The sequence below is a fragment of the Girardinichthys multiradiatus genome, chromosome 15 (genome assembly GCF_021462225.1).
Source record: "Girardinichthys multiradiatus isolate DD_20200921_A chromosome 15, DD_fGirMul_XY1, whole genome shotgun sequence".
NCBI lineage: Eukaryota > Metazoa > Chordata > Actinopteri > Cyprinodontiformes > Goodeidae > Girardinichthys > Girardinichthys multiradiatus.
This window is the reverse complement of record NC_061808.1, coordinates 4,395,473-4,422,263: the sequence shown is the minus strand read 5'-3', so window position 1 is coordinate 4,422,263 and position 26,791 is coordinate 4,395,473. Positions and strand designations below refer to the sequence as shown.

General features: G+C 40.7%; 1 protein-coding gene and 1 long non-coding RNA gene across 6 annotated transcripts in view; both read left to right on the top strand.

The window, feature by feature from the left end:
• The window catches only part of LOC124881732 (titin-like), a 144,177-nt gene that overhangs the window by 108,613 nt on the left and 8,773 nt on the right, over positions 1-26,791 (top strand). For both annotated transcript variants that reach the window (XM_047387484.1, XM_047387485.1), the window contains 3 exons: positions 17,903-18,217; positions 20,531-20,821; positions 25,404-25,718. In XM_047387484.1, coding sequence (XP_047243440.1) covers positions 17,903-18,217; positions 20,531-20,821; positions 25,404-25,718 — 921 coding nt within the window. The remainder of the gene's footprint in view (positions 1-17,902; positions 18,218-20,530; positions 20,822-25,403; positions 25,719-26,791) is intronic.
• On the top strand, positions 2,388-10,640 carry LOC124881733. Of its 4 annotated transcripts, none has more exons than XR_007041726.1 (4): positions 2,388-2,620; positions 9,303-9,374; positions 9,916-10,007; positions 10,508-10,526. It is a non-coding gene; the product is annotated as an uncharacterized LOC124881733 (long non-coding RNA). The 4 variants fall into 4 exon arrangements; XR_007041724.1 differs by having other exon boundaries at positions 2,390-2,620; positions 9,908-10,007; positions 10,508-10,519; XR_007041725.1 differs by lacking the exon at positions 9,916-10,007 and having other exon boundaries at positions 2,447-2,620; positions 10,508-10,640.

Below are 26,791 nucleotides of genomic sequence, written 5' to 3'. Positions count from 1 at the left end.
GCAACAACAATATTTTTTAAGTAATAATATATCCAAAAAGTGTAGCTAAATAACTGTTGGGTTAAAACAAAACCTAAGCTAAGCTTAGCATTGTCTTGTTAGCTGAATTAAAGGCTACAATCACAGACTTACTCAGTGGAACAAACACCAGTGATGATTAGCAGAATATAATACACATGTAATGTTACTGGTAATGAACACTGGGTCTTTTCTGTGTCATTTTAGTAATAGGGCTTTTGCACCACAGAGGTTCCAGTTCTTAACCAAGGTTGGTTCTAAAGTTAACTGGTTCTGTAAAAATAATGTCCCCAAGTCAGAGCCACGTCATTACCTAATGAACATCTAATTCATTTATTGTTTGATCCACCCTGTTTTATTCTGTGGTTTTGTGAAGGATCATAGAACATGTACACAGTTGAACCACAGACTATTTTCTTTATCCCAGTATCTCTGCAAATGCATGCTCTAATATCACCTGGGTGATAAACAGGTGTGAGCAAGCACCTGGTGACCAGCAGTGAACTGGAGCTTGGATCGCTCCGGTTTTTGAAAACAAGGCCTGGGTTTGTCTTGGTAGAAACAGAAACATCTGGTGCTTAGTCAGCACTAACACCAGTTAAACACTGGAACCAGTTTAGTGAATGAGGCTCCATGGAAATCGCCATGTGATGAAGATGTGACAGTTGTGTAAAGGCTTAGTAATTCCAGATGAACTGCTCTTAAATGTTTAAGATTAATACTTTACATGGTATAAACCATCTTTGTAATGGACCATGTTCTGAGTACCAATCAGCTCCATTACCTGGTTAGGACTTCAGTCTTTGAGCGCTTGCACACTGAACATGACATGGGTTGAACTCCCCACTGAACCCTGCAGTGAGTTGGTGGTTTACCACAAATTTCTGCTCTAAGGTTCATGGACTCCCACAGAAAGAGAACTTGACTTCAACTGGGAAGCAAGAAGCTCTTCCTTTGTCAGTGAAAGATGAATCTCTCACAAGCTAATCTAGAAGCCCTAGCTCTAGCCCTGCTGTTGAGGAAGACAAGAAGATGTTGGGTGTATTATACTCTACTGGTGTGTAAAATGTTTTCTGTCTATTAGCAGTACATCTCAGCATGCTGAGGTCAAAGTTCAATCAAACTAAACTTTTAGTGGCGTTTTTGTGTGCAAGATTTAATTAACATAAATAGGGTTTTGAGTGCTTTGCTGCTTCTGAGGTAGAATCCTCATTATTCTCCAAGTTGAGGCAACTCTATAAGTCCTTTCTACTGAAGGTAGTTTACTGACTGCTGGTTCTTTCCCAGATGATCAAGTACCTTAGAACGTTTATGTAGTTAGTTGGTCGTGTATTTGTTAGTTGTTATAATAAACTGCTCATCTCTGAGCCAAGGTTATTTTTGTTAACGAAAACTAGAAGTAAAAAAAACAAAACATTTTTATTATTTAAATGAAATGTTCATGAGTGAGGGAAGAATGGAGCGGGAGATCGACAGACGGATCAGTGCGGCTGCCGTAGTAATGGGGGCTCTGTTCCGGTCCGTTGTGGTGAAGAGAGAGCTGAGCTGAAAAGCAAAGCTCTCGATTTACCGGTCGGTCTACGTTCCTACCCTCACTTATGGCCATGAACTTTGGGTCATGACCGAAAGAACGAGATCCCGGATACAAGCGGCTGAAATGAGCTACCTCCGTAGGGTGGCCGGGCTCTCCCTTAGAGATAGGGTGAGGAGCTCAATGATCCGGGAGGGGCTTGGAGTAGAGCCGCTGCTCCTCCACATCGAGAGGAGCCAGTTGAGGTGGCTCGGGCATCTATACCGGATGCCTCCTGGACGCCTTCCTCGGGAGGTGTTCCAGGCACGTCCCACTGGGAGGAGGCCCAGGGGACGGCCCAGGACACGCTGGAGGGACTATCTCTCTTGGCTGGCCTGGGAACGCCTTGGGCTCCCTCCGGAGGAGCTGGAGGAGGTGTCTGGGGAGAGGGACGTCTGGGTGTCTCTGCTGAGTCTGCTGCCCCCGCGACCCGGTCCCGGATAAAGCGGAAGACGATAAGTACGAGTACTCTTAGGAAATGCTAACAACAGTGTGGATGGACGTTCCTGCCATTACACTTGATTTTTATAGTTAATTAGAAGTATATTTTTAAATAGAAATGAAACTGACTGTATAAATGTTTTCATTATAAATTGATAACATTTAATTCTTTTAATCTCTGAGCTGATATGTCCCCGGATTTGATTTCAGAAAAAATACTAAAATTATAACTAAAATTAATAAAAACTCAACTGAAACTAAACATTTTCAAAATAACTAATTAAAACTAAAATAGAATAAAAAATGTGAGGAGAAAACAAAAACAAAAACATGAAATGAAAACTAATGAAAACTGTAAAACTGTCCCAAGAGCTACTTTCATATTCTTTTTTAGCCCATTTCTGTTTCAAACATCTAACTCATTTGAAAGACTTTTCTCAGAATAGGGAAGAACTGTTTCCATAGTTACCACAATGCAGTGCACTAGTAGTAATTACAAAAATAGCAGAAGTTGGGTATGAAAATGATTATAATGATTTATTTTCTTTTGATTCAGAAAATCCAGATTCAACCCATGAAAGTCTTGACTATGTGAGTATTGACACACTCAAATACATTTTCTATAAAGTTACAAGACTGCAAAGGAATTTAGAAGACATTTGAACATAAAAACCGTTATGATACTTCTGCATCATGTTTGCAGCTCATGAAATGTAAAATGACAGGAAATAAATGCAGATGCTTCCTCTTTTCTAAACTTGTCAGCAAATGAAAAACGATAACATTTAGTTTTCAGTCAACACACATTTAGCTACAATATACAGTTTTTGATAGAAGCGTACGCTGATTTGAATTATTCAGTGAAATACAGTAGCAGTTGTGTTCTTGACTTAAATACTTAGGTGTTAATGTCAGTGTGAAATGTAACGTTTGGTGCGCAGCTCTGTAGGAAGACCAGACACAACTGTGTACAGAAGCTGAGAGACTTTGACAGGACAGGTCCCAGGTTCAACTACCTGCCTGAGCTTTTTATTCAAAGTCTTCTCCATCCTCTGATCATCATTTGTGGCTAGTAATTGTAAAATGGAAAAGCTGTAGTGTTTTTAGTATTATTTTAACAACATTTTATAAATAATGCAAAATGTAACCTTTATTTGGTTGGTTTGGTTCACTTTCACTCTGCTTTATAAGGTAGACCAAACTGCCTGAAAAAATTAATGCATAACAGCTCCTCATCGAAGCCATAAATATTTAGCACAAAAATAAGTGTCACCAAATATCAAAAAATAAGGAAAATACAGGGAACCCCCTTAATAATGGAAATTTCAGGTCTCCAAACATCAAATGGAAACTGTATGTGAGCTCTTTCCCTGGAGTCCGTTAGGTTTTGGACACTGTAACTTTGTACTTTCCAATAATAAATTCAATTCAATTCAATTAAAAAATACTTTATTAATCCCAAAGGGAAATTAAATGTTGTTATAGCTCATATTATGAAGGTTTCTTCAAAGAGCCGTTGTAGATGCTGATGGCTGTGGGCAGGAAGGATCTCCTGTAGCGCTCCGTCTTACAGCAGATCTGAAGAAGTCTCTGACTGAAGACACTCTGTTGTTGTAGGACAGTCTCATGAAGAGGATGCTCAGGGTTCTCCATAATGTTCATTTTATGAAGAATCCTTCTTTCCACAATGATCTCTAGAGGTTCCAGAGGAGTCCCCAGAACAGAGCCAGCCTTCTTTATCAGCTTGTTGAGCTTTTTTAAGTCCCTGGCTCTGATGCTGCTTCCCCAGCAGATGATGGCAGAAGAGATCACACTTTCCACAACAGACTTATAGAAGATATGCAGCATCTTGCTGCAAACACCAAAGGACCTAAGCTTCCTCAAGAAGTACAGTCTGCTCTGTCCCTTCTTGTAGATGGCTTCACAGTTGCATCTCCACTCTAGTCTGTTGTCCAGTTGAACACCGAGGTATTTATACTCCTCCACCACCTCCACTTCTTCTCCCATGATAGAAATAGTTTTTGACTTATTCTTGTTTCTCTTAAAATCTACAATCATCTCCTTTGTTTTAGTCACGTTCAAAATGAGATGATTGTTTCCACACCATGCCACAAAGCGGTCCACCACCTTCCTGTACTCAGCTTCTTGTTGTCATTATATGACATCCTTGGACTTGGTTTGTGTTTTGTGTTAACTTTTGTTTAGTTCTGTTTCCCTGTGCTGTTAATCAGTTCCACCTGTCCCCTCTGCCTCCCTGCCAGCTTGTCACACCTGTTCTTAGTTCCTGTGATTACTTGCCTTTGTTTTCTCCCTGTATATTAGTTGGTTTGTGTTCTTTGTTCCCTGCTGGTTCCTCTGTTTATTTACTCACTGTTCTGCCATGTTTCATTTCCCTGATCAGTTCTTTGTGTTTTGCTACTTCCTCGAGATTCCTTTAATTATGTGGCTGCCAAGCTCTTATCTGCACTTTGGTCCGATCCAAACTCAGAACTTGACAGTAGGAACCAGCCAGAAAGAGGACCAAGCAGACAAACAAGAAGAGCTGAAGAAGTGGGTGCGACAGCAGGAGGAGAATTTGAGAGAAAGGTATGGAGAAGAGGTGGAGATTGTACCTTCACCCATGTTGCTCCAGGAAATGGAGGAAGCTGAAGGACGCCAACCGACGCCGGTAACTCCAGTCTCCATACCGTGTCGGATCAGCTCCAATTTGCCTCCAACAGTCTCAGCCACCCCCGCCTCTTCACGCCGCCGTCGCCCACGCCGCAAGCGCTCCACCCCAGCTGCAGCAGCTCCGGCCGAGCTCAACCTGCTCACAGCTGCTTCGCCGGAGCCATCCTCGTCTGCAGCGGCCCCTGATGCGACCAAATTCCCTGCTGGTTTCGGCTCCCGCCCTGGATGACGTCGTCGCCGTGGAACAGTCGCCATTGGGGAGGTTCGGATGGGCGCCCCCAACCCTTCTATGGAGGGTCCATCCGCCATGGCCTCCTCGCAGCCGCTTTCCCCGGAGTTGGTGGGTGGTCACCCAGCGCCCTCTGCAGCCTCCAGCCCTGAATTGGGTTCAAGCCAAACTGGAGAAAATGAAGAAGGACTTCATGGAGGGACGTTGCTGTAATTTTGTGCTCCATCTAATGGATCATCCAGAGGATCTGAATCTGGTGCACTCTGTTCTACAGGCCGAATTCATTGCGGAGGGATGGCTCGACGCTCCAGCTCCTCTTTCTGCTGGAGGTCCTTTCGACCCTCTTCTTGTGGCTGTTAGAGCAGCACAGAGCTCCACGGATTATGAGCCACAGCCGTCCACCGTCAAGCTTCATGAGCCACAGCATTTAGCCAAACCTCTGGGCTCACAACATGCTGCCAAGCCTCTGGACTCACAGCCTGCTGCCAAGCCTCTGGACTCACAGCCTGCTGCCGCCGCCGGATCTACAGAGCCTTAGCCGGCCGCCGCCGCCGGGTCTTCAGAACCTTGCCTGATCCGGGAGGAGCCCGTGAGTGGGCTGCCTCTACTTCCTCGTCTGATACGGGAGGAGCCCGTGAGTGGGCTGCCGCTACTTCCTCGTCTGATCCGGGAGGAGCCCGTGAGTGGGCTGCCTCTACTTCCTCGTCTGATCCGGGAGGAGCCCGTGAGTGGGCTGCCTCTACTTCCTCGTCTGATCCGGGAGGAGCCCGTGAGTGGGCTGCCTCTACTTCCTCGTCTGATCCGGGAGGAGCCCGTGAGTGTGCTGCCTCTACTTCCTCGTCTGATCCGGGAGGAGCCCGTGAGTGGGCTGCCTCTACTTCTTCGTCTGATCCCGGAGGAGCCTGTGGGCGGGCTGCCTCCACAACCGGGTCTGGAACACCTTTTGTTTTTTCTTTGGGGGGTGCTCCTGGCTTTACAGCCTTACACACATCCACATGACACAGCCTGACACACAGCCTGACACACAGCCTGACATAGACACAGCCTGACACACAGCCTGACATACACACACAGCCTGACACACCAGAGCCTGACTCTTTGCCTGACACACCAGAGCCTGACTCTTTGCCTGACACACCACAGCTAGACACACCAGAGCCTGACACACCAAAGCTGGACGCCAGGTTCAAGCCTCTGCGGGCCCTGCCTAGGCCCAAGTCTTTGCCACGGTTCTGGCTTCGTCGCAGACCGCCTAACTCCTCGCTTCATGGGTTTGCCAGGCATCTCCGCCGCCGGCCTCCAGGCAGCCTGCATCCTCGCCGCTGGCTGCTGCACTGCAAACCTCCGAGACGCCGGCGTCCACGTCGCAGACCTCCGAGACACCTGCATCCTCGCCGCAGACCTCCGAAGACCTCGCTTCTTGGGTTTCTCTGGCCACGTCGCCGAACTCCTGACCTTCAGCTTCATCGTCACTGGCTTCTCTGCCGCTGGCCTCCGGATTGTCAGCCTCTTCACTGGCTACGTCACTGTGCCTGTTGGGGACGACCTCCTGGTCGCCCGCCTGAACTCTGTTTTTTGTTTCTGGCCGACCTCCTGGTCGCCCGCCTGAACTCTATTTTTTGTTTCTGGCTGACCTCCTGGTCGCCCGCCTGAACTCTGTTTTTTGATGGAGATTCCTTTAATTATGCGGCTGCCAAGCTCTTGTCTGCACTTTGGTCCGATCCAAACTCAGAACTTGACACTTGTCCATCTCTGATCCACCCCACGACTGCAGAATCATCCGAGTATTTCTGTAGATGACAGGAGTCTGTCTTGTACTGGAAGTCTGAGGCATACAGAGTGAAAAGGAATGGTGAGAGTACCGTCCCCTGTGGTGCTCCTGTGCTGCTGACCTGTGCTACCTGGTTAGACTCATAACCCTTCAGTCTCACAAACTGTGGTCTGTTTGTCAAGTAGTCTTTGATCCAGGAGATTGTTGAGGCCTCCACCTGAGTCTTCTGGAGTTTCTGACAAAGCAAATCAGGTTGGATTGTATTAAATGCACTGGAGAGATCAAAGAACATGATCCTCACAGTGCTGCTGGCTTTGTCCAGATGACAGTGGGTTTGTTGAAGCAGGTGTATGATGGCATCTTCAACTCCAACTCCACAGCGATAAGCAAACTGAAGGGGGTCCTGATGGTTTACTGTTTGCTTACTCAGGTGGGCCAACAGGAGTCTCTCTAGGACCTTCATGATGTGAGATGTCAGGGCAACAGGTCTATAGTCATTGAGGACTGATGGGTGAGTTTTCTTTGGTACCAGAATAAGACAGGAGGTCTTCCACAACACCGGAACCTTCTTCTGGGCCAGGCTAAGGTTGAAGAGGTGCTGCAGAATCCCACAGAGCTGCTCTGCACAGGCCTTCAGGACTCTAGGGCTGACATAATCTGGACCTGCAGCCTTATTCCGATTCAGTCTCTCCAGGTGTCTCCTTTTCAACTCATCAGGGATTTGGGGTTGTAGTTGAAGTATTATTTGAGCTTTTGAGATATTAATCAGCTGCTCCCAGTTGTAAGAAACAACCCCGTTGCCATGGCAATGCATCATAACAAATGTCCAAAAATAGAAAGTATTAAGAAAAATCCTCCAAGCTGCACAGCATCCGACACCGGAGTGGACAGTCGTCCAAAAAAAAATCAACTGTATCCACCACAAGAGGAAGAGTTCCCAAAAAAGAATAAATCAGAATCAAAAGTAACAGAGCTACTCCAACCTGCTGCCACCTTGAGCGGCGCAATTCTAGAATTAATGTTAATAGAATTAAATGTCCACCTTAATAGGTTTTCATATTAACTAGAATACAAAATGTGTCCTTATCAGACTCCTACACAGTTACGAAAATATTACTGTTCTTAAAGTTAACACAATGTAACTTGTGGGCCTACATTTTAACACACACAGTTTGGTACTGTTTAGGGCTTACGTTGCAGGCCTGTATGAAGCTCCGGCGTGATGCCGCAGACGTAAATCTTCTTCTCCAGAGTCAATCAATATAGTGCTTCAAAACGGCTCACTCAGTAGGTGTCTTCTTCTCTAACAACAGGGGAGCTCCATGAGTCTAGCTGTTTTTAAGATAACTCCACAAGGTGTCACAGAAGGACATCTCAGCAGCACTAGAGTCTGTGTCACCTTGTTCACCCCTCTATAGCGTCTCCTTGAACTGTCCACAGTTCTCCAACGTCGCCTGCTTCTTACTCAAACAGGCTCCTGCATAAGTCTTCATGGCGATTAGGTTGGACTCATGAAGGAAGTCTATTAAACGTTTCTACTTCAGCCTCAGGCCCTGTTTAAACAACAAAGTTTTCTGGTGAAAATGGAAAAGTTTAGTTGGGCTTCTACTGGTCGTTAACACGACAACGGTGCACATTTTCTCTGTAAGTAGGACAATTTGAGAACGGGTTTCAAAGTGTGATGGTTTGAAAATATACCGTTGTTCTTCAGTGGGTTTTAAACTGCTGACCAGTTTAAAACTCACAGAAGACACAGATATCAACAATAACAATGGAGGGTTGCAGAGTATTTACTTGTGTTGCCAACTTTTTTGAGTCTAACCTCTGTTCTCCATCAAAGTGCTCATTTTCTCCTCTGGTCTGTAAGCAGGAAGTGTTTGTTGAGTTTCAAAGAAAATACTGCCAACAAGTGGCGTATTGGGGGACTTACACCATTTTCACATCTCTGCTGTTGCCATGTGAAGGGAGATAGTAATTAAACCGTTGTCATGCAGATTCGTTAACAGATACGGAAATAAAAACCTGTTTTCAATGGATCCTTGTTGTGTAAACATGGCCTCAGTCTTTGAAACCATCTGCTGCGGTCGACATCGTCCTCCTCACCCTCTTATTGCTTCTCTCACCTTCTTCATCCCAGCGTCACCCTCAGCTTCCTTCATGTGGTGATTTCTCCTCCCTCTTCTCCATTCTCCCAACTTCCTGTAGAGTCCTTCATTCTCCTTAATAACTTTCACAAATATGGTACTCAGTCTACAGTCCTTAGAAATAATTAGTAAAAACAAACATGAACACTCACATATTCTCAACTTGAAGGCTTTTATTACTGCCTGTAAAATACAAAATCATTTATGTTACCCATTTACACACTCTAACAATATATAATACATGCACCTCACTTCTTATTTTGATAAAAAAATAACGTCAAACCCTGTTGTTGTTATTTTGTAACTATTAAAAGGTCTTAGGTGCATGGTTTTAACCAAGGGCTGCAGTTAGACGAATCCAGCAGGATAGAATAAGACAGAAGAGCTGCTCTGGTTACAAAGATGCAGATTGTTTCTACTGCAACAGTAGATAAAGGTTTAATGTCCATTTGTTCTCAGGATGATGTGCAGAACAATCTGACCTATGCCACTGTTGACCATTTAAGACATAGAAATGATGAGGAGATAAAGGTAAGAGACCCAATAAGCTTTGCAATTTTAAAACAGTCTCATTTTTTATTTGCTAATTTTATTTAACTAATTTCATCTAAGCTGCAGGTAGAAGATTGAGTAAATTCATCTTTTTATTTGACATTAAATGTTACATATGATTCCAATTTCTTCTTATTATTATTTTATTTCAACATCCTAAACCATTAAAATCATATTAATGTGGGTCAGACTAAACTCTCTTACATTTTGCACAAAGTTTGGAAAGTCTGACACCTGTGCTGTCATTTGTCCACTTTGACCTGTTTGGATTCTGTTCTGACTCGGTTTAACTGCTCTGTCTTCAGAGTCTCAGAGCTGCTGGGTGTTGGTGGACTGACTGCAGCTCATACATCACAGTTCCTCTTTGGCTGTTCATGCTCAGGAAATGACAACAGCTTGTACAAAAATCTGATAAACTATAAAAAAAAAATAGAAAAAATAAGTGACGAGTGTTGGTGTGAAGATCTTTCTTTAATTCAGTCACAAAGAGGAAATAACTTCAGTATTTTCAGATCTGCAGCAGAGAAAAGTCTCTCAGTGTTCAGCAGCTAACAGAAGGACAAGAGATGTTGGGTCTGGTTCTGGTTCTGATCGTTGTGCTTCAGTTTGAAGGTAAAAATCTGTTTTCTTTCACGGAACCTGAGACAAATTATGGGATCCTTTGGTTTACTATGATATTTTATGGAGATATGAGAACATTTAGTTTTTACAGGAGTTAATCTGTGTAGCATGAATTATTCAATCAGGTTTTGACCAAATATATAAAAACATGTTCAGAAAATTTGGATTCATTTTTTTTTCTTTTGTCTCAAACTTCTAACCTCATAGGGATTAAAATAGTTTTATCAAATATATTGCAAATAAAGACATTACCGTTATAACAATGAATCAAACATAATGTAAAATAAATAAATGACAACATATTTAATTTTACCTTCATGATTGTGTTTGTGGAGGATGAAGTGTGTAAAACTATATTGTGTCTTTGTCTCTGCTGCAGGGACCAGTGGAGGACATCTTCATCTCTATCACAGAGCTGGAGATGATGTTGTTCTACCTTGTAGAAGTCCTTCATCTTCTTACTCGTGCTCCAATGTTTACTGGTTTTACAGAAGAGATACAAGCACAAACTTTCCATTGGAGATTAAGGATGGAAAAGTTGTTGAGAGTTCACCTCGAGCTGCCAGGTTAAATGTGGACAGTAACTGCTCTCTGATCATCAACAACATCACTGCTGAGGATGCTGGAGGTTACTTCTGTGGATATTCAGTAATCTTCTATGATGACGGTCTGCTTCTGGATGTTTTGACCAGTGAGTATGTAGACTTGAAAGATTTGACACAGTCAGACTTTTTCCTTCTGACTAACATTGTGAAATACTTGTGTTGGACAGATGTTTCTGACATCAACAGTTATGATGAATATCTGATGAATATTTGATGCAGTCAGAAGTTAAAATGTTGTTCTGTCAGAGTGAGAAACAATCATTTATTCAGCACTGTGTGATGGTGTTGGGTCATCCATTTTGTGTCTAATGGACGACTGAGCTGCGCAGCTCGACATGCGCCGCAGCAACGGTCGTCGGAACTCTGATGTCTTTAGAGTTTATAAAAATCTGAGGAAACAAACTTTTAGCCGCCATTTCCAAGTCATGGTTTACGATGTAAGGGGACAATATCTGCAGAAATAGAAGCTCGCCGGCGGGCTTACTTTTCCTCCACACGGCCATTCCTGGAAGAGCTTGAAAATTCATATTCCCCGATCGAAAACCGTCCGACGCAACCCAGGAACAGGTGAAACCCACAGAGGTTTGTTCCCAAGAAGACGACTTTCCCTCCTTTTTTTTTAGTCGACTGTAACGGTTTCTAATATTTTCCCCATTTTGGACGGATTAGAAGTTGACCTTTTTGAGTTGATCACGGACCCGTGACACTCTGGTCCTTTTTTTCAGATCCACGGCCCATCCTCAAGCCGGTCAAGAGAAGAAATCCTCAAAGTAATTTTGTTCTTTTTATATTAAATCGATAGGTGTATTTAGAGGTCTGGGCAGGGTGAGGCATAGTTAAGGTGAATTAGGATCACCATTAGTTAATCTCAGGTAATAACTTGTTGCATGAAATATGGATTGAAGTGTTTATGCTGAACTGGTTTGATTTACTGTCTGAATACTGTGGAAGCACAACGAGCGGTTGCTCAAGTTGGATGCGTTCGTCCTGCTGATTGCCAACCTGAACTTTGGAGGTTTTTTATTTGAAACAGACTGCAGTCTGGACCTCGTGTCCTGGCCACTCCATTGTTCGTCCCATCATTTCATCACCCTTGGGGTTTTCCACCGAGCCTCAGACTTTTACAACCTTTGAGATTTGGGGCTATCGGCTGATAGTGGCTAAGGGGCGTGGCACTACCATTGTACCAGCTGATAGCTGCTGACAAGACGCCCACACGGAGAAAGGCTTCACAGCGTCGTGGTTTTTCATCATCTTTCCAAGTTAATCCAAATTGTTGTGTTATTCTCATTTGTCCAACTGTTGTTCTGATCTTCATCTACCCTCAGCACACATCCTTATTTTTGATTATTAGTGTGAGACTTTTTTGTAGAATAGTGCGTATTTAGTTAGGTGAACGTTGTTGGACCAGAATAGTTTAGCTGTAAGAGGGACTATTGGTTTAATAAATGTTCACACAGATAAAAAGACAGCGATTATGTTTATTTTGTGGAAGAGTAATTATCTGTCAAGATAAGGTTAGAATTCCACCATTTGGTCAAGCGGTTGATAACATAGTGACATTTGGTGTGGTTTTGGTTAATAATTATTAATTATAATTAACTAGATGTAATTAAGTGCTGTGAGCCCTATAATCACACCACCAGAGTGTATCTCTGATCTTTATTTGTAAGAAATGATTTTTGGTCAGAATTTATTTGTTTTAAATTATGATTTTTAATTAAAATATTTTGATAAGTTTTTATAATCAATAATCATAAATCTTACAATGGCTTCAATCAAACATTACAGTCCACACACTTGGATTAACTATATAGTCAATTATCTGATATTAAACAGGTATTTTCATTTAATTAATGATTATTTATACCTAACAATGGTCAAATGAAACTCACAAAGTGGTTTTTAAATTTTATTTCTGCCCCCAACTGTGTTTTTGTTGAGTTATCTTTGTTGGGTGTCTGCTGCTTCCTGGTTGAGCTAAAGGTGGGGCCGAGCTTTTAGGACCCGACATCAGCTGACATCAGGAAGTAGGTTCATCAGAATGAACGTTGTGCTGAGCTGCTGTGAGGCTGTTTAGATTCAATTAGTTTATCTTGTATTGTGTGTGGTTCAATGTTTTGATCAAACCTCTATCTTTTACATTTATTTGTAAAGATTTCTTGATTTGTTCCATCATGCTGATGAATACCTGCTCAGATCTGCTATATTACTGCAGATCAATCACCAAGTAACATGTAGACAACATCTAATGTTTCATCAAAGAGGTTATTTGTAAATCTTTCTTATTTGTTATTCTAATCTTTGCAGCCTGAGATAAAGTTGTTTTTTTAGAGTTTTAGAGAAAGTTACTTCTGCATCTTTCAGACTGAGACAACAGTTTTTATTTTTCTTCCAGTCTCTCCATCTCCACCAGAGGATGATCCAACAAAGGATGGAGATGTCACATTAAACTGTTCTCTGGAGAGATACAGTGGGTTGGGTCCGTGTCCAAAGAACAGCCTCCTCTGGGTGGATGAGACAGGAACTGGGCTGACTGGTGAAGGTGTTGGGTTCAAGTTAGAACCAAGGAGATGTGCTTCCTCTCTAACTGTGCAGCATCAGAGTGGCACCAGCAGAACATACACCTGCCGGTTTGTTGTAGAGAACAGCGTGAAGGTAGAAGCTCACTACACTGCTGTGTTTAAAGGTATGATCACTTTATTTACTGAGTGAATAAGAATAAAAGCAGGAATTACCACATTTATATGTGACCATATTCTATATAAAAGTCCTTTAAGTGAATATCACTTCTCATTTCAGATAGATTGGACAATATTTTCTAAACCAGTTTTCCACCTAAATAAAAAGTGCTTGATTTGGTTTTTATTCTGAACAAACAAGGTTAAAAATCTTTTTTATTATCTGCTGTAGCTTAGAAACACTGAGACAACCCATATGAAAGAAAAGGGGACTTAAGTTATTGTAAGCTAAAACTTCTCGTTCATATCTTACTATCAGCTAATTAACACACATATTAAACCTTCCTGCATCTTTTCTAAAATCTGAGGGCAGAGGGTCTATTTAAAGGAAGGAAGTATCTGTTCTGTTCATGTTTTACCTCAACATGTTCATTATAAGACTTGTTGTTCCTACGTGGAAAATAGACTTCTATTCTCAGCCTGATTTTCGATACATCACTGTGTACCATAACTCAGTAGCTGTAGAACTTATGATCTAACAATAAGATTATTGTTTTTTGGTAAAAATTATATTTATTATTAAGTTTGATATCTTATGATGACATTATTACTAAATGTGCTACCAGTCTGTCTGATGGTGTAATTAAGCTCTTTAAGCTCACTGTGTGATAATAGCCTGACTTACTTTAAAACAAACAGGAGTTTGTGTTAAAACCTGCAGATGTTATCTGAGATTATTTCTGGATATACACAGATCTCCTTATGGTAATCTGGTCATCTTATAATAAAATGTTACCTGAAGTTTAGTGGGCAACTGCCAAGTGGAATAAACAGAAAATGATGCAGAAAGGTATGGTTTAATATGTGTTTTAAGTAGCTGATAGTCAGATCTTAACCAGAATCTAAAGTTTACAATAACAGAAAAAAACAAATGATGGCACTAAACTTTATTGAAAGTGATGTAAATATATTGTAATTGTTTATTGCCCTAAAACCATAAAACCATCTGACCGACACCATCTGTGTTAGAAGGTATAATGTCGTCTTATTAGGGCAAAGGTTGAATAAATGTGTGTTATTACATCTATACTATGTATGTATGTTGATATCTGTTTAAATTTTAGTTTGCATCAGGCTTTTTTTGAAACATGCATCTGGTACAAAAGCTGCTGTACGGTTTTTAACAGTTAATTCTAAACAAGAGCACATAGCTCCAGTTTTGGCGTCCCTTCATTGGCTTCCTGCTCAGTTCTGAATCCATTTTAAAATTCTTTTATTGGTTTTTAAGTCTCTTAATGGTCTTACTCCTCCTTATTGGTCTGAGCTGCTTCAACCGTATATGCCTTTGTGTGCTCTTAGATCATGTGATCAGATGCTTTTGGCAGTCCTGAAGACTGTCTACAAAACCAGAGGAGACAGGGCCTTTGCAGTTTGGTCTCCTAAATGGTGGAATGAGCTGCCCCTTAATGTCAGACAGGCTCCCTCTCTTGCTGTTTTTAAAATCCGTTTAAAAACAATTTTTTTCTCTTTGGCCTTTAACCCAGAGTGAGCTAGCATCACTGTCTTAATGTTTTACCATTTCTATGTATCTGTTGTATTTGCTTATAATTGTTTTTCTGTTTTATTTCTGTTCGTCGTGTAATTGTGTTCAGCACTTTGGTCAAATGTTATGTTGTTTTTCAAGTACTTTAGAAATAAAATGGTAAGATATGAGTCTGCAATAAAATCAATCAATCCAAAATATTTTAAAGGTTTAAAAATTTGGATTTCTTTACACAAATTAACTTTGTGGATCTTAAAAAAATACACATTTAATCTTTTTCAATTTTTAATGTATTTAGGCTGATTTGTTTTTGTTTGAAAGTACAGTTTCTGTTTCAGAATCAGAATCAGAATCAGAATCAGAAAAGCTTTATTGCCAAGTACGTTTTTGGACATACAAGGAATTTGTTTTGGCGTAGTCGGTGCAATACAATACAAATTAAACAGTATAAACATATCTACAATATAATATAAATATATGTGCACAGTTTTAAGTGAGTGAGAGTAAATATAGAGCAGTATAAGATGCAAGAGCAATACAACAGTGCAGGTGATCATTGTGCAAGTATGGCAGTACAAGTAAAGCAGGAGTCCATGCTGAGCGTTAATGTAACGCATAGAGTTACAGGTTACAGGTGTCCTGTCAGCAAAAAAAGGGGGGGTGTGGGGGAAAGGGAGAGTGTCAGGGTGGTTTCCGGGCTTTGTTAACCAGGCTGGTGGCAGATGGGAAAAAACTGTTCTTGTGGCGTGAGGTTTTGGTCCGGATGGACCGCAGCCTCCTGCCAGAGGGGAGAGTCTCAAAGAGTCTGTGACCGGGGTGGGAGGGATCAGCCAGAATCTTTCCTGCCCGCTTCAGGGTCCTGGAGGTGTACAGTTCCTGGAGCGACAGTAGACTGCAGCCAATCACCTTCTCAGCAGACCGAATGACACGCTGCAGCCTGCCCTTATCCTTGGCTGTAGCAGCGGCGTACCAGATGGTGATGGAGGAGGTGAGGATGGACTCAATGATGGCTGTGTAGAAGTGCACCATCATAGTCTTTGGCAGGTTGAATTTCTTCAGCTGCCGCAGGAAGAACATCCTCTGCTGGGCTTTCTTGATGCAGAATCATCCGATGACAGGAGTCTGTCTTGTACTGGAAGTCTGAGGTGTACAGAGTGAAAAGGAATGGTGAGAGTAGAGTCCCCTGTGGTGCTCCTGTGCTATAAAATATTATATATAATATAATATATAATAATATATAATAATAATATTATATTATATATAAATATTATAGGCATGTCCCAGTTCAATGCATTACGCCCCATCCAGTTTTCACGACATTCCTTCAGAATAGGAGCAGCCACTACTGCAGCGACCCAATGTCTCTCCCTCAGCCGCTCTCCAGCAATTGGGTCGTTAGTCTTCTTCATCCTTTTCTTCCTATGTTCGCCTGGATTTCCACTGCGTTCTATCTGCTCAATGTTTAATCAGCTCTCAGGTAAGAGCTCCCCACAATCCCTGGTGGTGGTTGGTCTTTATCCATCATTGGCTTTGTTCAATCGTCATGTTTCTGTTTTGCAGGACTCTTCCCCTCAGCACCTGCCAGTCTTGTCTAATTTTCTCCCTCACTCTAGCTCACCTATGTTCTTCGAAAAGTACTTTTCCATTTGTTTCGCCCTTCTTTAATTGGAGGCCGATTATTCCTTGTCTTCTTATGCTTTCATACGAGTATGTTTATTCTCCCTCCTGCTTTCTGCCTTGACGTTCAATTTATTTTCCAACCCCTATTAATAGATCTTTATTATAGTTTTATTTCTTATCTTCATCTGCATTTCTTTCATGACATTTTCAGCACTCCATAGCTTTTCCGAAATTTCTTCATCTCACATTATCTTTCCTTCTTTAACCACTCCTATTTCCCGTTTCATTTATACTCCTTCTTTCCTTTAATTACCCTCTCATTTCCTGCCTTTATTCCTGCATTCCCCGTTCTATCTATTCGTATGCTCAGCTGATATGTTCATAGATTTATTCCATATCTTTATATGTAAATCCTCTGCAGAATATACGCTTTATCATGCATTGCCATCACAGCATATCTATCACCTTGCATTGCCCCTCTCGGCATACCTATCATCTTCTTTGCTTCTCTATTATTTTCCTTGCTTATAGCTTATTTACAAACTTCTTTTCTCTGCTTTAATCTTTCCCGTGGCTTTTGCTTCTCTCTTCCTTTCTTATTTAATTCTACTTTCCTGTTAGATGCCCCCTTTAGTACTTAATTAGGCCTCGGCCCTTATTTTGGGGGGAAGACATCTCTAAATCTAAGCCTTACAAATGATCATCTTAGCTCATGTTATTCTCAGCATTCATGTCTTCCTCCCAGGTCCGAGCGCCAAAGAAATAACCATGTAATTTCTCATCATTAAAACTTTTCTAATTGCCATCCCTTTCTTTGAGTCTTTTCAGATTGAAATAAAACTTTAATAATCACCTGTTTCTTTACAAGCAGGTCTTTCAGCTAAAACATAGCTTACTATAGTTGATCTGAGTGTTACAAAGTGTATGAGTTAAAAGTAGTTTTTTGTTCGTTTCTGACTAAAGTTTGTGCAACTAGTTCCTGTTTGTGGTTTTCCTTCAGTTTCTAAAAAAACACAAGTGTGATGAGAGCAAAATGACAGAATACGTGGCGAGTGTTGGTTTGAAGATGTTTTCATTCTTTAATTCAGCCACAAAGAAGAAATATCAGTACTTTCAGATCGGCAGCAGAGAAACGTCTCTTAGTGTTCAGCAGCTACTAGAAAACGAGATGTTAGGTCTGGTTCTTGTTCTGATTGTTGTGCTTCAGTTTCAAGGCAAAGATCTGTTTTCTTTATTTATCTCAAACTTCTAACCTGACGGGGATTAAAATGTTAATCACTTATGATATGAAAAAAAAGTTTTTAAAAAATGATGCAAATATGGAAATTACGGTAATATAAAATAAATAAATAACAACATATTTAATTTTACCTTCATGATTGTGTTTGTGGAGGATGAAGTGTGTAAAACTATATTGTGTCTTTGTCTCTGCTGCAGGGACCAGTGGAGGAGAACTTCATCTCTATCACAGAGCTGGAGATGATGTTGTTCTACCTTGTAGAAGTCCTTCATCTTCTTACTCGTGCTCCATTGTTAACTGGTTTTACCTCAGAGATCCAAGCCCAAACTTTCCATTGGATGTTGAGGATGGAAAAGTTGTTGAGAGTTCACCTCGAGCTGCCAGGTTAAATGTGGACAGTAACTGCTCTCTGATCATCAACAACATCACTGCTGAGGACGCTGGACGTTACACCTGTCGACCTGGTTCAGGAAACATCAATGATGGCAGTCTGCTTCTGGGTGTTTTGACCAGTGAGTATGTAGACTTGAAAGATTTGACAGTCAGACTTTTTCCTTCTGACTAACATTGTGAAATACTTGTGTTGGACAGATGTTTCTGACATCAACAGTTATGATGAATATCTGATGAATATTTGATGCAGTCAGAAGTTAAAATGTTGTTCTGTCAGAGTGAGAAACAATCATTTATTCAGCACTGTGTGATGGTGTTGGGTCATCCATTTTGTGTCTAATGGACGACTGGGCTGCGCAGCTCGACATGCGCCGCAGCAACGATTGTCGGAGCTCTGATGTCTTTAGAGTTTATAAAAATCTGAGGAAACAAACTTTTAGCCGCCATTTCCAAGTCATGGTTTACGATGTAAGGGGGCAATCTCTGCAGAAATAGAAGCTCGCCGGCGGGCTTACTTTCCCTCCACACGGCCATTCCTGGAAGAGCTTGAAAATTCATATTCCCCGATCGAAAACCGTCCGACGCAACCCAGGAACAGGTGAAACACACAGAGGTTTGTTCCCAAGGAGACGACTTTCCCTCCTTTTTTTTAGTCGACTGTAACGGTTTCTAATATTTTCCCCGTTTTGGACGGATTAGAAGTTGACCGTTTTTGAGTTGATCACGGACCCGTGACACTCTGGTCCTTTTTTTCAGATCCACGGCCCATCCTCAAGCCGGTTAAGAGAAGAAATCCTCAAAATAATTTTGTTCTTTTTATATTAAATCGATAGGTGTATTTAGAGGTCTGGGCAGGGTGAGGCATAGTTAAGGTGAATTAGGATCACCATTAGTTAATCTCAGGTATTAACTTGTTGCATGAAATATGGATTGAAGTGTTTATGCTGAACTGGTTTGATTTACTGTCTGAATACTGTGGAAGCGCAACGAGCGGTTGCTCAAGTTGGATGCGTTCGTCCTGCTGATTGCCAACCTGAACTTTGGAGGTTTTTTATTTGAAACAGACTGCAGTCTGGACCTCATGTCCTGGCCACTCCATTGTTCGTCCCATCATTTCATCACCCTTGGGGTTTTTCCACCGAGCCTCAGACTTTTACAACCTTTGCTTGAGATTTGGGGCTATCGGCTGATAGTGGCTAAGGGGCGTGGCACTACCATTGTACCAGCTGATAGCTGCTGACGAGACGCCCACACGGAGAAAGGCTTCACAGCGTCGTGGTTTTTCATCATCTTTCCAAATTAATCCAAATTGTTGTTATTCTCATTTGTCCAACTGTTGTTCTGATCTTCATCTACCCTCAGCACACATCCTTATTTTTGATTATTAATGTGAGCTTTTTTGTAGAATAGTGCATATTTAGTTAGGTGAACGTTGTTGGACCAGAATAGTTTAGCTGTAAGAGGGACTATTGGTTTAATAAATGTTCACACAGATAAAAAGACAGCAATTATGTTTATTTTGTGGAAGAGTAATTATCTGTCAAGATAAGGTTAGAATTCCACCATTTGGTCAAGCGGTTGATAACATAGTGACATTTGGTTTGGTTTTGGTTAATAATTATTAATTATAATTAACTAGATGTAATTAAGTGCTGTGAGCCCTATAATCACACCACCAGAGTGTATCTCTGATCTTTATTTGTACGAAATGATTTTTGGTCTGAATTTATTTGTTTTAAATTATGATTTGTAATTCAAATATTTTGATAAGTTTTTAAAATCAATAATCATAAATCTTACAATGGCTTCTATCAAACATTACAGTCCACACACTTGGTTTAACTATACAGTCAATTTTCTGATATTAAACAGGTATTTTCATTTAATTAATGATTATTTATACCTAACAATGATCAAATGAAACTCACAATGTGGTTTTTAAATTTTATTTCTGCCCCCAACTGTGTTTTTGTTGAGTTATCTTTGTTGGGTGTCTGCTGCTTCCTGGTTGAGCTAAAGGTGGGGCCGAGCTTTTAGGACCCGACATCAGCTGACATCAGGAAGTAGGTTCATCAGAATGAACGTTGTGCTGAGCTGCTGTGAGGCTGTTTAGATTCAATTAGTTTATCTTGTATTGTGTGTGGTTCAATGTTTTGATCAAACCTCTATCTTTTACATTTATTTGTAAAGATTTCTTTATTTGTTCCATCATGCTGATGAATACCTGCTCAGATCTGTAATATTACTGCAGATCAATCACCAAGTAACATGTAGACAACATCTAATGTTTCATCAAAGAGGTTATTTGTAAATCTTTCTTATTTTTTATTCTACTCTTCGCAGCCTGAGATAAAGTCGTCTTTTATTGAGTTTTAGAGAAAGTTACTTCTGCATCTTTCAGACTGAGACAACAGTTTTTATTTTTCTTCCAGTCTCTCCATCTCCACCAGAGGATGATCCAACAAAGGATGGAGATGTTACATTAAACTGTTCTCTGGAGAGATACAGTGGGTTGGATCCGTGTCCAAAGAACAGCCTCCTCTGGGTGGATGAGACAGGAACTGGGCTGACTGGTGAAGGTGTTGGGTTCAAGTTAGAACCAAGGAGATGTGCTTCCTCTCTAACTGTGCAGCATCAGAGTGGCACCAACAGAACATACACCTGCCGGTTTGTTGTAGAGGACAGCGTGAAGGTAGATGCTCACTACACAGCTGTGTTTAAAGGTATGATCACTTTATTTACTGAGTGAATAAGAATAAAAGCAGGAATTACCACAATTATACGTGACCATATTCTATATAAAAGTCCTTTAAGTGAATATCACTTCTCATTTCAGATAGATTGGACAATATTTTCTAAACCAGTTTTCCACCTAAATAAAAAGTGCTTGATTTGGTTTTTATTCTGAACAAACAAGGTTAAAAATCTTTTTTTATTATCTGCTGTAGCTTAGAAACACTGAGACAACCCAAATGAAAGAAAAGGGGACTTAAGTTATTGTAAGCTAAAACTTCTCGTTCATATCTTACTATCAGCTAATTAACACACATATTAAACCTTCCTGCATCTTTTCCAAAATCTGAGGGCAGAGGGTCTATTTAAAGGAAGAAAGTATCTGTTCTGTTCATGTTTTACCTCAACATGTTCATTATAAGACTTGTTGTTCCTACGTGGAAAATAGACTTCTATTCTTAGCCTGATTTTCTATACATCACTGTGTACCATAACTCAGTAGCTGTAGAACTTATGATCTAACAATAAGATTATTGTTTTTTGGTAAAAATTATATTTATTATTAAGTTTGATATCTTATGATGACATTATTACTAAATGTGCTACCAGTCTGTCTGATGGTGTAATTAAGCTCTTTAAGCTCACTGTGTGATAATAGCCTGACTTACTTTAAAACAAACAGGAGTTTGTGTTAAAACCTGCAGATGTTATCTGAGATTATTTCTGGATATACACAGATCTCCTTATGGTAATCTGGTCATCTTATAATAAAATGTTACCTGAAGTTTAGTGGGCAACTGCCAAGTGGAATAAACAGAAAATGATGCAGGAAGGTATGGTTTAATATGTGTTTTAAGTAGCTGATAGTCAGATCTTAACCAGAATCTAAAGTTTACAATAACAGAAAAAAAACAAATGATGGCACTAAACTTTATTGAAAGTGATGTAAATATATTGTAATTGTTTATTGCCCTAAAACCATAAAACCATCTGACCGACACCATCTGTGTTAGAAGGTATAATGTCGTCTTATTAGGGCAAAGGTTGAATAAATGTGTGTTATTACATCTATACTATGTATGTATGTTGATATCTGTTTAAATTTTAGTTTGCATCAGGCTTTTTTTGAAACATGCATCTGGTACAAAAAGCTGCTGTACGGTTTTTAACAGTTAATTCTAAACAAGAGCACATAGCTCCAGTTTTGGCGTCCCTTCATTGGCTTCCTGCTCAGTTCTGAATCCATTTTAAAATTCTTTTATTGGTTTTTAAGTCTCTTAATGGTCTTACTCCTCCTTATTGGTCTGAGCTGCTTCAACCGTATATGCCTTTGTGTGCTCTTAGATCATGTGATCAGATGCTTTTGGCAGTCCTGAAGACTGTCTACAAAACCAGAGGAGACAGGGCCTTTGCAGTTTGGTCTCCTAAATGGTGGAATGAGCTGCCCCTTAATGTCAGACAGGCTCCCTCTCTTGCTGTTTTTAAAATCCGTTTAAAAACAAATTTTTTCTCTTTGGCCTTTAACCCAGAGTGAGCTAGCATCACTGTCTTAATGTTTTACCATTTCTATGTATCTGTTGTATTTGCTTATAATTGTTTTTCTGTTTTATTTCTGTTCGTCGTGTAATTGTGTTCAGCACTTTGGTCAAATGTTATGTTGTTTTTCAAGTACTTTAGAAATAAAATGGTAAGATATGAGTCTGCAATAAAATCAATCAATCCAAAATATTTTAAAGGTTTAAAAATTTGGATTTCTTTACACAAATTAACTTTGTGGATCTTTAAAAAATACACATTTAATCTTTTTCAATTTTTAATGTATTTAGGCTGATTTGTTTTTGTTTGAAAGTACAGTTTCTGTTTCAGAATCAGAATCAGAATCAGAATCAGAAAAGCTTTATTGCCAAGTACGTTTTTGGACATACAAGGAATTTGTTTTGGCGTAGTCGGTGCAATACAGTACAAATTAAACAGTATAAACATATCTACAATATAATATAAATATATGTGCACAGTTTTAAGTGAGTGAGAGTAAATATAGAGCAGTATAAGATGCAAGAGCAATACAACAGTGCAGGTGATCATTGTGCAAGTAAAGCAGGAGTCCATGCTGAGCGTTAATGTAATGCATAGAGTTACAGGTTACAGGTGTCCTGTCAGCAAAAAAAGGGGGGGTGTGGGGGAAAGGGAGAGTGTCAGGGTGGTTTCCGGGCTTTGTTAACCAGGCTGGTGGCAGATGGGAAAAAACTGTTCTTGTGGCGTGAGGTTTTGGTCCGGATGGACCGCAGCCTCCTGCCAGAGGGGAGAGTCTCAAAGAGTCTGTGACCGGGGTGGGAGGGATCAGCCAGAATCTTTCCTGCCCGCTTCAGGGTCCTGGAGGTGTACAGTTCCTGGAGCGACAGTAGACTGCAGCCAATCACCTTCTCAGCAGACCGAATGACACGCTGCAGCCTGCCCTTATCCTTGGCTGTAGCAGCGGCGTACCAGATGGTGATGGAGGAGGTGAGGATGGACTCAATGATGGCTGTGTAGAAGTGCACCATCATAGTCTTTGGCAGGTTGAATTTCTTCAGCTGCCGCAGGAAGAACATCCTCTGCTGGGCTTTCTTGATGCAGAATCATCCGATGACAGGAGTCTGTCTTGTACTGGAAGTCTGAGGTGTACAGAGTGAAAAGGAATGGTGAGAGTAGAGTCCCCTGTGGTGCTCCTGTGCTATAAAATATTATATATAATATAATATATAATAATATATAATAATAATATTATATTATATATAAATATTATAGGCATGTCCCAGTTCAATGCATTACGCCCCATCCAGTTTTCACGACATTCCTTCAGAATAGGAGCAGCCACTACTGCAGCGACCCAATGTCTCTCCCTCAGCTGCTCTCCAGCAATTGGGTCGTTAGTCTTCTTCATCCTTTTCTTCCTATGCTCGCCTGGATTTCCACTGCTTTCTATCTGCTCAATGTTTAATCAGCTCTCAGGTAAGAGCTCCCCACAATCCCTGGTGGTGGTTGGTCTTTATCCATCATTGGCTTTCTTCAATCGTCATGTTTCTGTTTTGCAGGACTCTTCCCCTCAGCACCTGCCAGTCTTGTCTAATTTTCTCCCTCACTCTAGCTCACCTATGTTCTTCGAAAAGTACTTTTCCATTTGTTTCGCCCTTCTTTAATTGGAGGCCGATTATTCCTTGTCTTCTTATGCTTTCATACGAGTATGTTTATTCTCCCTCCTGCTTTCTGCCTTGACGTTCAATTTATTTTCCAACCCCTATTAATAGATCTTTATTATAGTTTTATTTCTTATCTTCATCTGCATTTCTTTCATGACATTTTCAGCACTCCATAGCTTTTCCGAAATTTCTTCATCTCACATTATCTTTCCTTCTTTAACCACTCCTATTTCCCGTTTCATTTATACTCCTTCTTCCCTTTAATTACCCTCTCATTTCCTGCCTTTATTCCTGCATTCCCCGTTCTATCTATTCGTATGCTCAGCTGATATGTTCATAGATTTATTCCATATCTTTATATGTAAATCCTCTGCAGAATATACGCTTTATCATGCATTGCCATCACAGCATATCTATCACCTTGCATTGCCCCTCTCGGCATACCTATCATCTTCTTTGCTTCTCTATTATTTTCCTTGCTTTATAGCTTATTTACAAACTTCTTTTCTCTGCTTCAATCTTTCCTGCGGCTTTCGCTTCTCTCTTCCTTTCTTATTTCATTCTACTTTCCTGTTAGATGCCCCCTTTAGTACTTAATTAGGCCTCGGCCCTTATTTTGGGGGGAAGACATCTCTAAATCTAAGCCTTACAAATGATCATCTTAGCTCATGTTATTCTCAGCATTCATGTCTTCCTCCCAGGTCCGAGCGCCAAAGAAATAACCATGTAATTTCTCATCATTAAAACTTTTCTAATTGCCATCCCTTTCTTTGAGTCTTTTCAGATTGAAATAAAACTTTAATAATCACCTGTTTCTTTACAAGCAGGTCTTTCAGCTAAAACATAGCTTACTATAGTTGATCTGAGTGTTACAAAGTGAATGAGTTAAAAGTAGTTTTTTGTTCGTTTCTGACTAAAGTTTGTGCAACTAGTTCCTGTTTGTGGTTTTCCTTCAGTTTCTAAAAAAACACAAGTGTGATGAGAGCAAAATGACAGAATACGTGGCGAGTGTTGGTTTGAAGATGTTTTCATTCTTTAATTCAGCCACAAAGAAGAAATATCAGTACTTTCAGATCGGCAGCAGAGAAACGTCTCTTAGTGTTCAGCAGCTACTAGAAAACGAGATGTTAGGTCTGGTTCTTGTTCTGATTGTTGTGCTTCAGTTTCAAGGCAAAGATCTGTTTTCTTTATTTATCTCAAACTTCTAACCTGACGGGGATTAAAATGTTAATCACTTATGATATGAAAAAAAAGTTTTTAAAAAATGATGCAAATATGGAAATTACGGTAATATAAAATAAATAAATAACAACATATTTAATTTTACCTTCATGATTGTGTTTGTGGAGGATGAAGTGTGTAAAACTATATTGTGTCTTTGTCTGTGCTGCAGGGACCAGTGGAGGAGAACTTCATCTCTATCACAGAGCTGGAGATGATGTTGTTCTACCTTGTAGAAGTCCTTCATCTTCTTACTCGTGCTCCATTGTTAACTGGTTTTACCTCAGAGATCCAAGCCCAAACTTTCCATTGGATGTTGAGGATGGAAAAGTTGTTGAGAGTTCACCTCGAGCTGCCAGGTTAAATGTGGACAGTAACTGCTCTCTGATCATCAACAACATCACTGCTGAGGACGCTGGACGTTACACCTGTCGACCTGGTTCAGGAAACATCCATGATGGCAGTCTGCTTCTGGGTGTTTTGACCAGTGAGTATGTAGACTTGAAAGATTTGACAGTCAGACTTTTTCCTTCTGACTAACATTGTGAAATACTTGTGTTGGACAGATATTTCTGACATCAACAGTTATGATGAATATCTGATGAATATTTGATGCAGTCAGAAGTTAAAATGTTGTTCTGTCAGAGTGAGAAACAATCATTTATTCAGCACTGTGTGATGGTGTTGGGTCATCCATTTTGTGTCTAATGGACGACTGAGCTGCGCAGCTCGACATGCGCCGCAGCAACGATTGTCGGAGCTCTGATGTCTTTAGAGTTTATAAAAATCTGAGGAAACAAACTTTTAGCCGCCATTTCCAAGTCATGGTTTATGATGTAAGGGGGCAATCTCTGCAGAAATAGAAGCTCGCCGGCGGGCTTACTTTTCCTCCACACAGCCATTCCTGGAAGAGCTTGAAAATTCATATTCCCCGATCGAAAACCGTCCGACGCAACCCAGGAACAGGTGAAACCCACAGAGGTTTGTTCCCAAGAAGACGACTTTCCCTCCTTTTTTTTTAGTCGACTGTAACGGTTTCTAATATTTTCCCCGTTTTGGACGGATTAGAAGTTGACCTTTTTGAGTTGATCACGGACCCGTGACACTCTGGTCCTTTTTTTCAGATCCACGGCCCATCCTCAAGCCGGTCAAGAGAAGAAATCCTCAAAGTAATTTTGTTCTTTTTATATTAAATCGATAGGTGTATTTAGAGGTCTGGGCAGGGTGAGGCATAGTTAAGGTGAATTAGGATCACCATTAGTTAATCTAAGGTATTAACTTGTTGCATGAAATATGGATTGAAGTGTTTATGCTGAACTGGTTTGATTTACTGTCTGAATACTGTGGAAGCACAACAAGCGGTTGCTCAAGTTGGATGCGTTCGTCCTGCTGATTGCCAATCAGCCAGGAGTTAAAGCTGAACTTTGGAGGTTTTTTATTTGAAACAGACTGCAGTCTGGACCTCGTGTCCTGGCCACTCCATTGTTCGTCCCATCATTTCATCACCCTTGGGGTTTTTCCACCGAGCCTCAGAGTTTTACAACCTTGGTTTGAGATTTG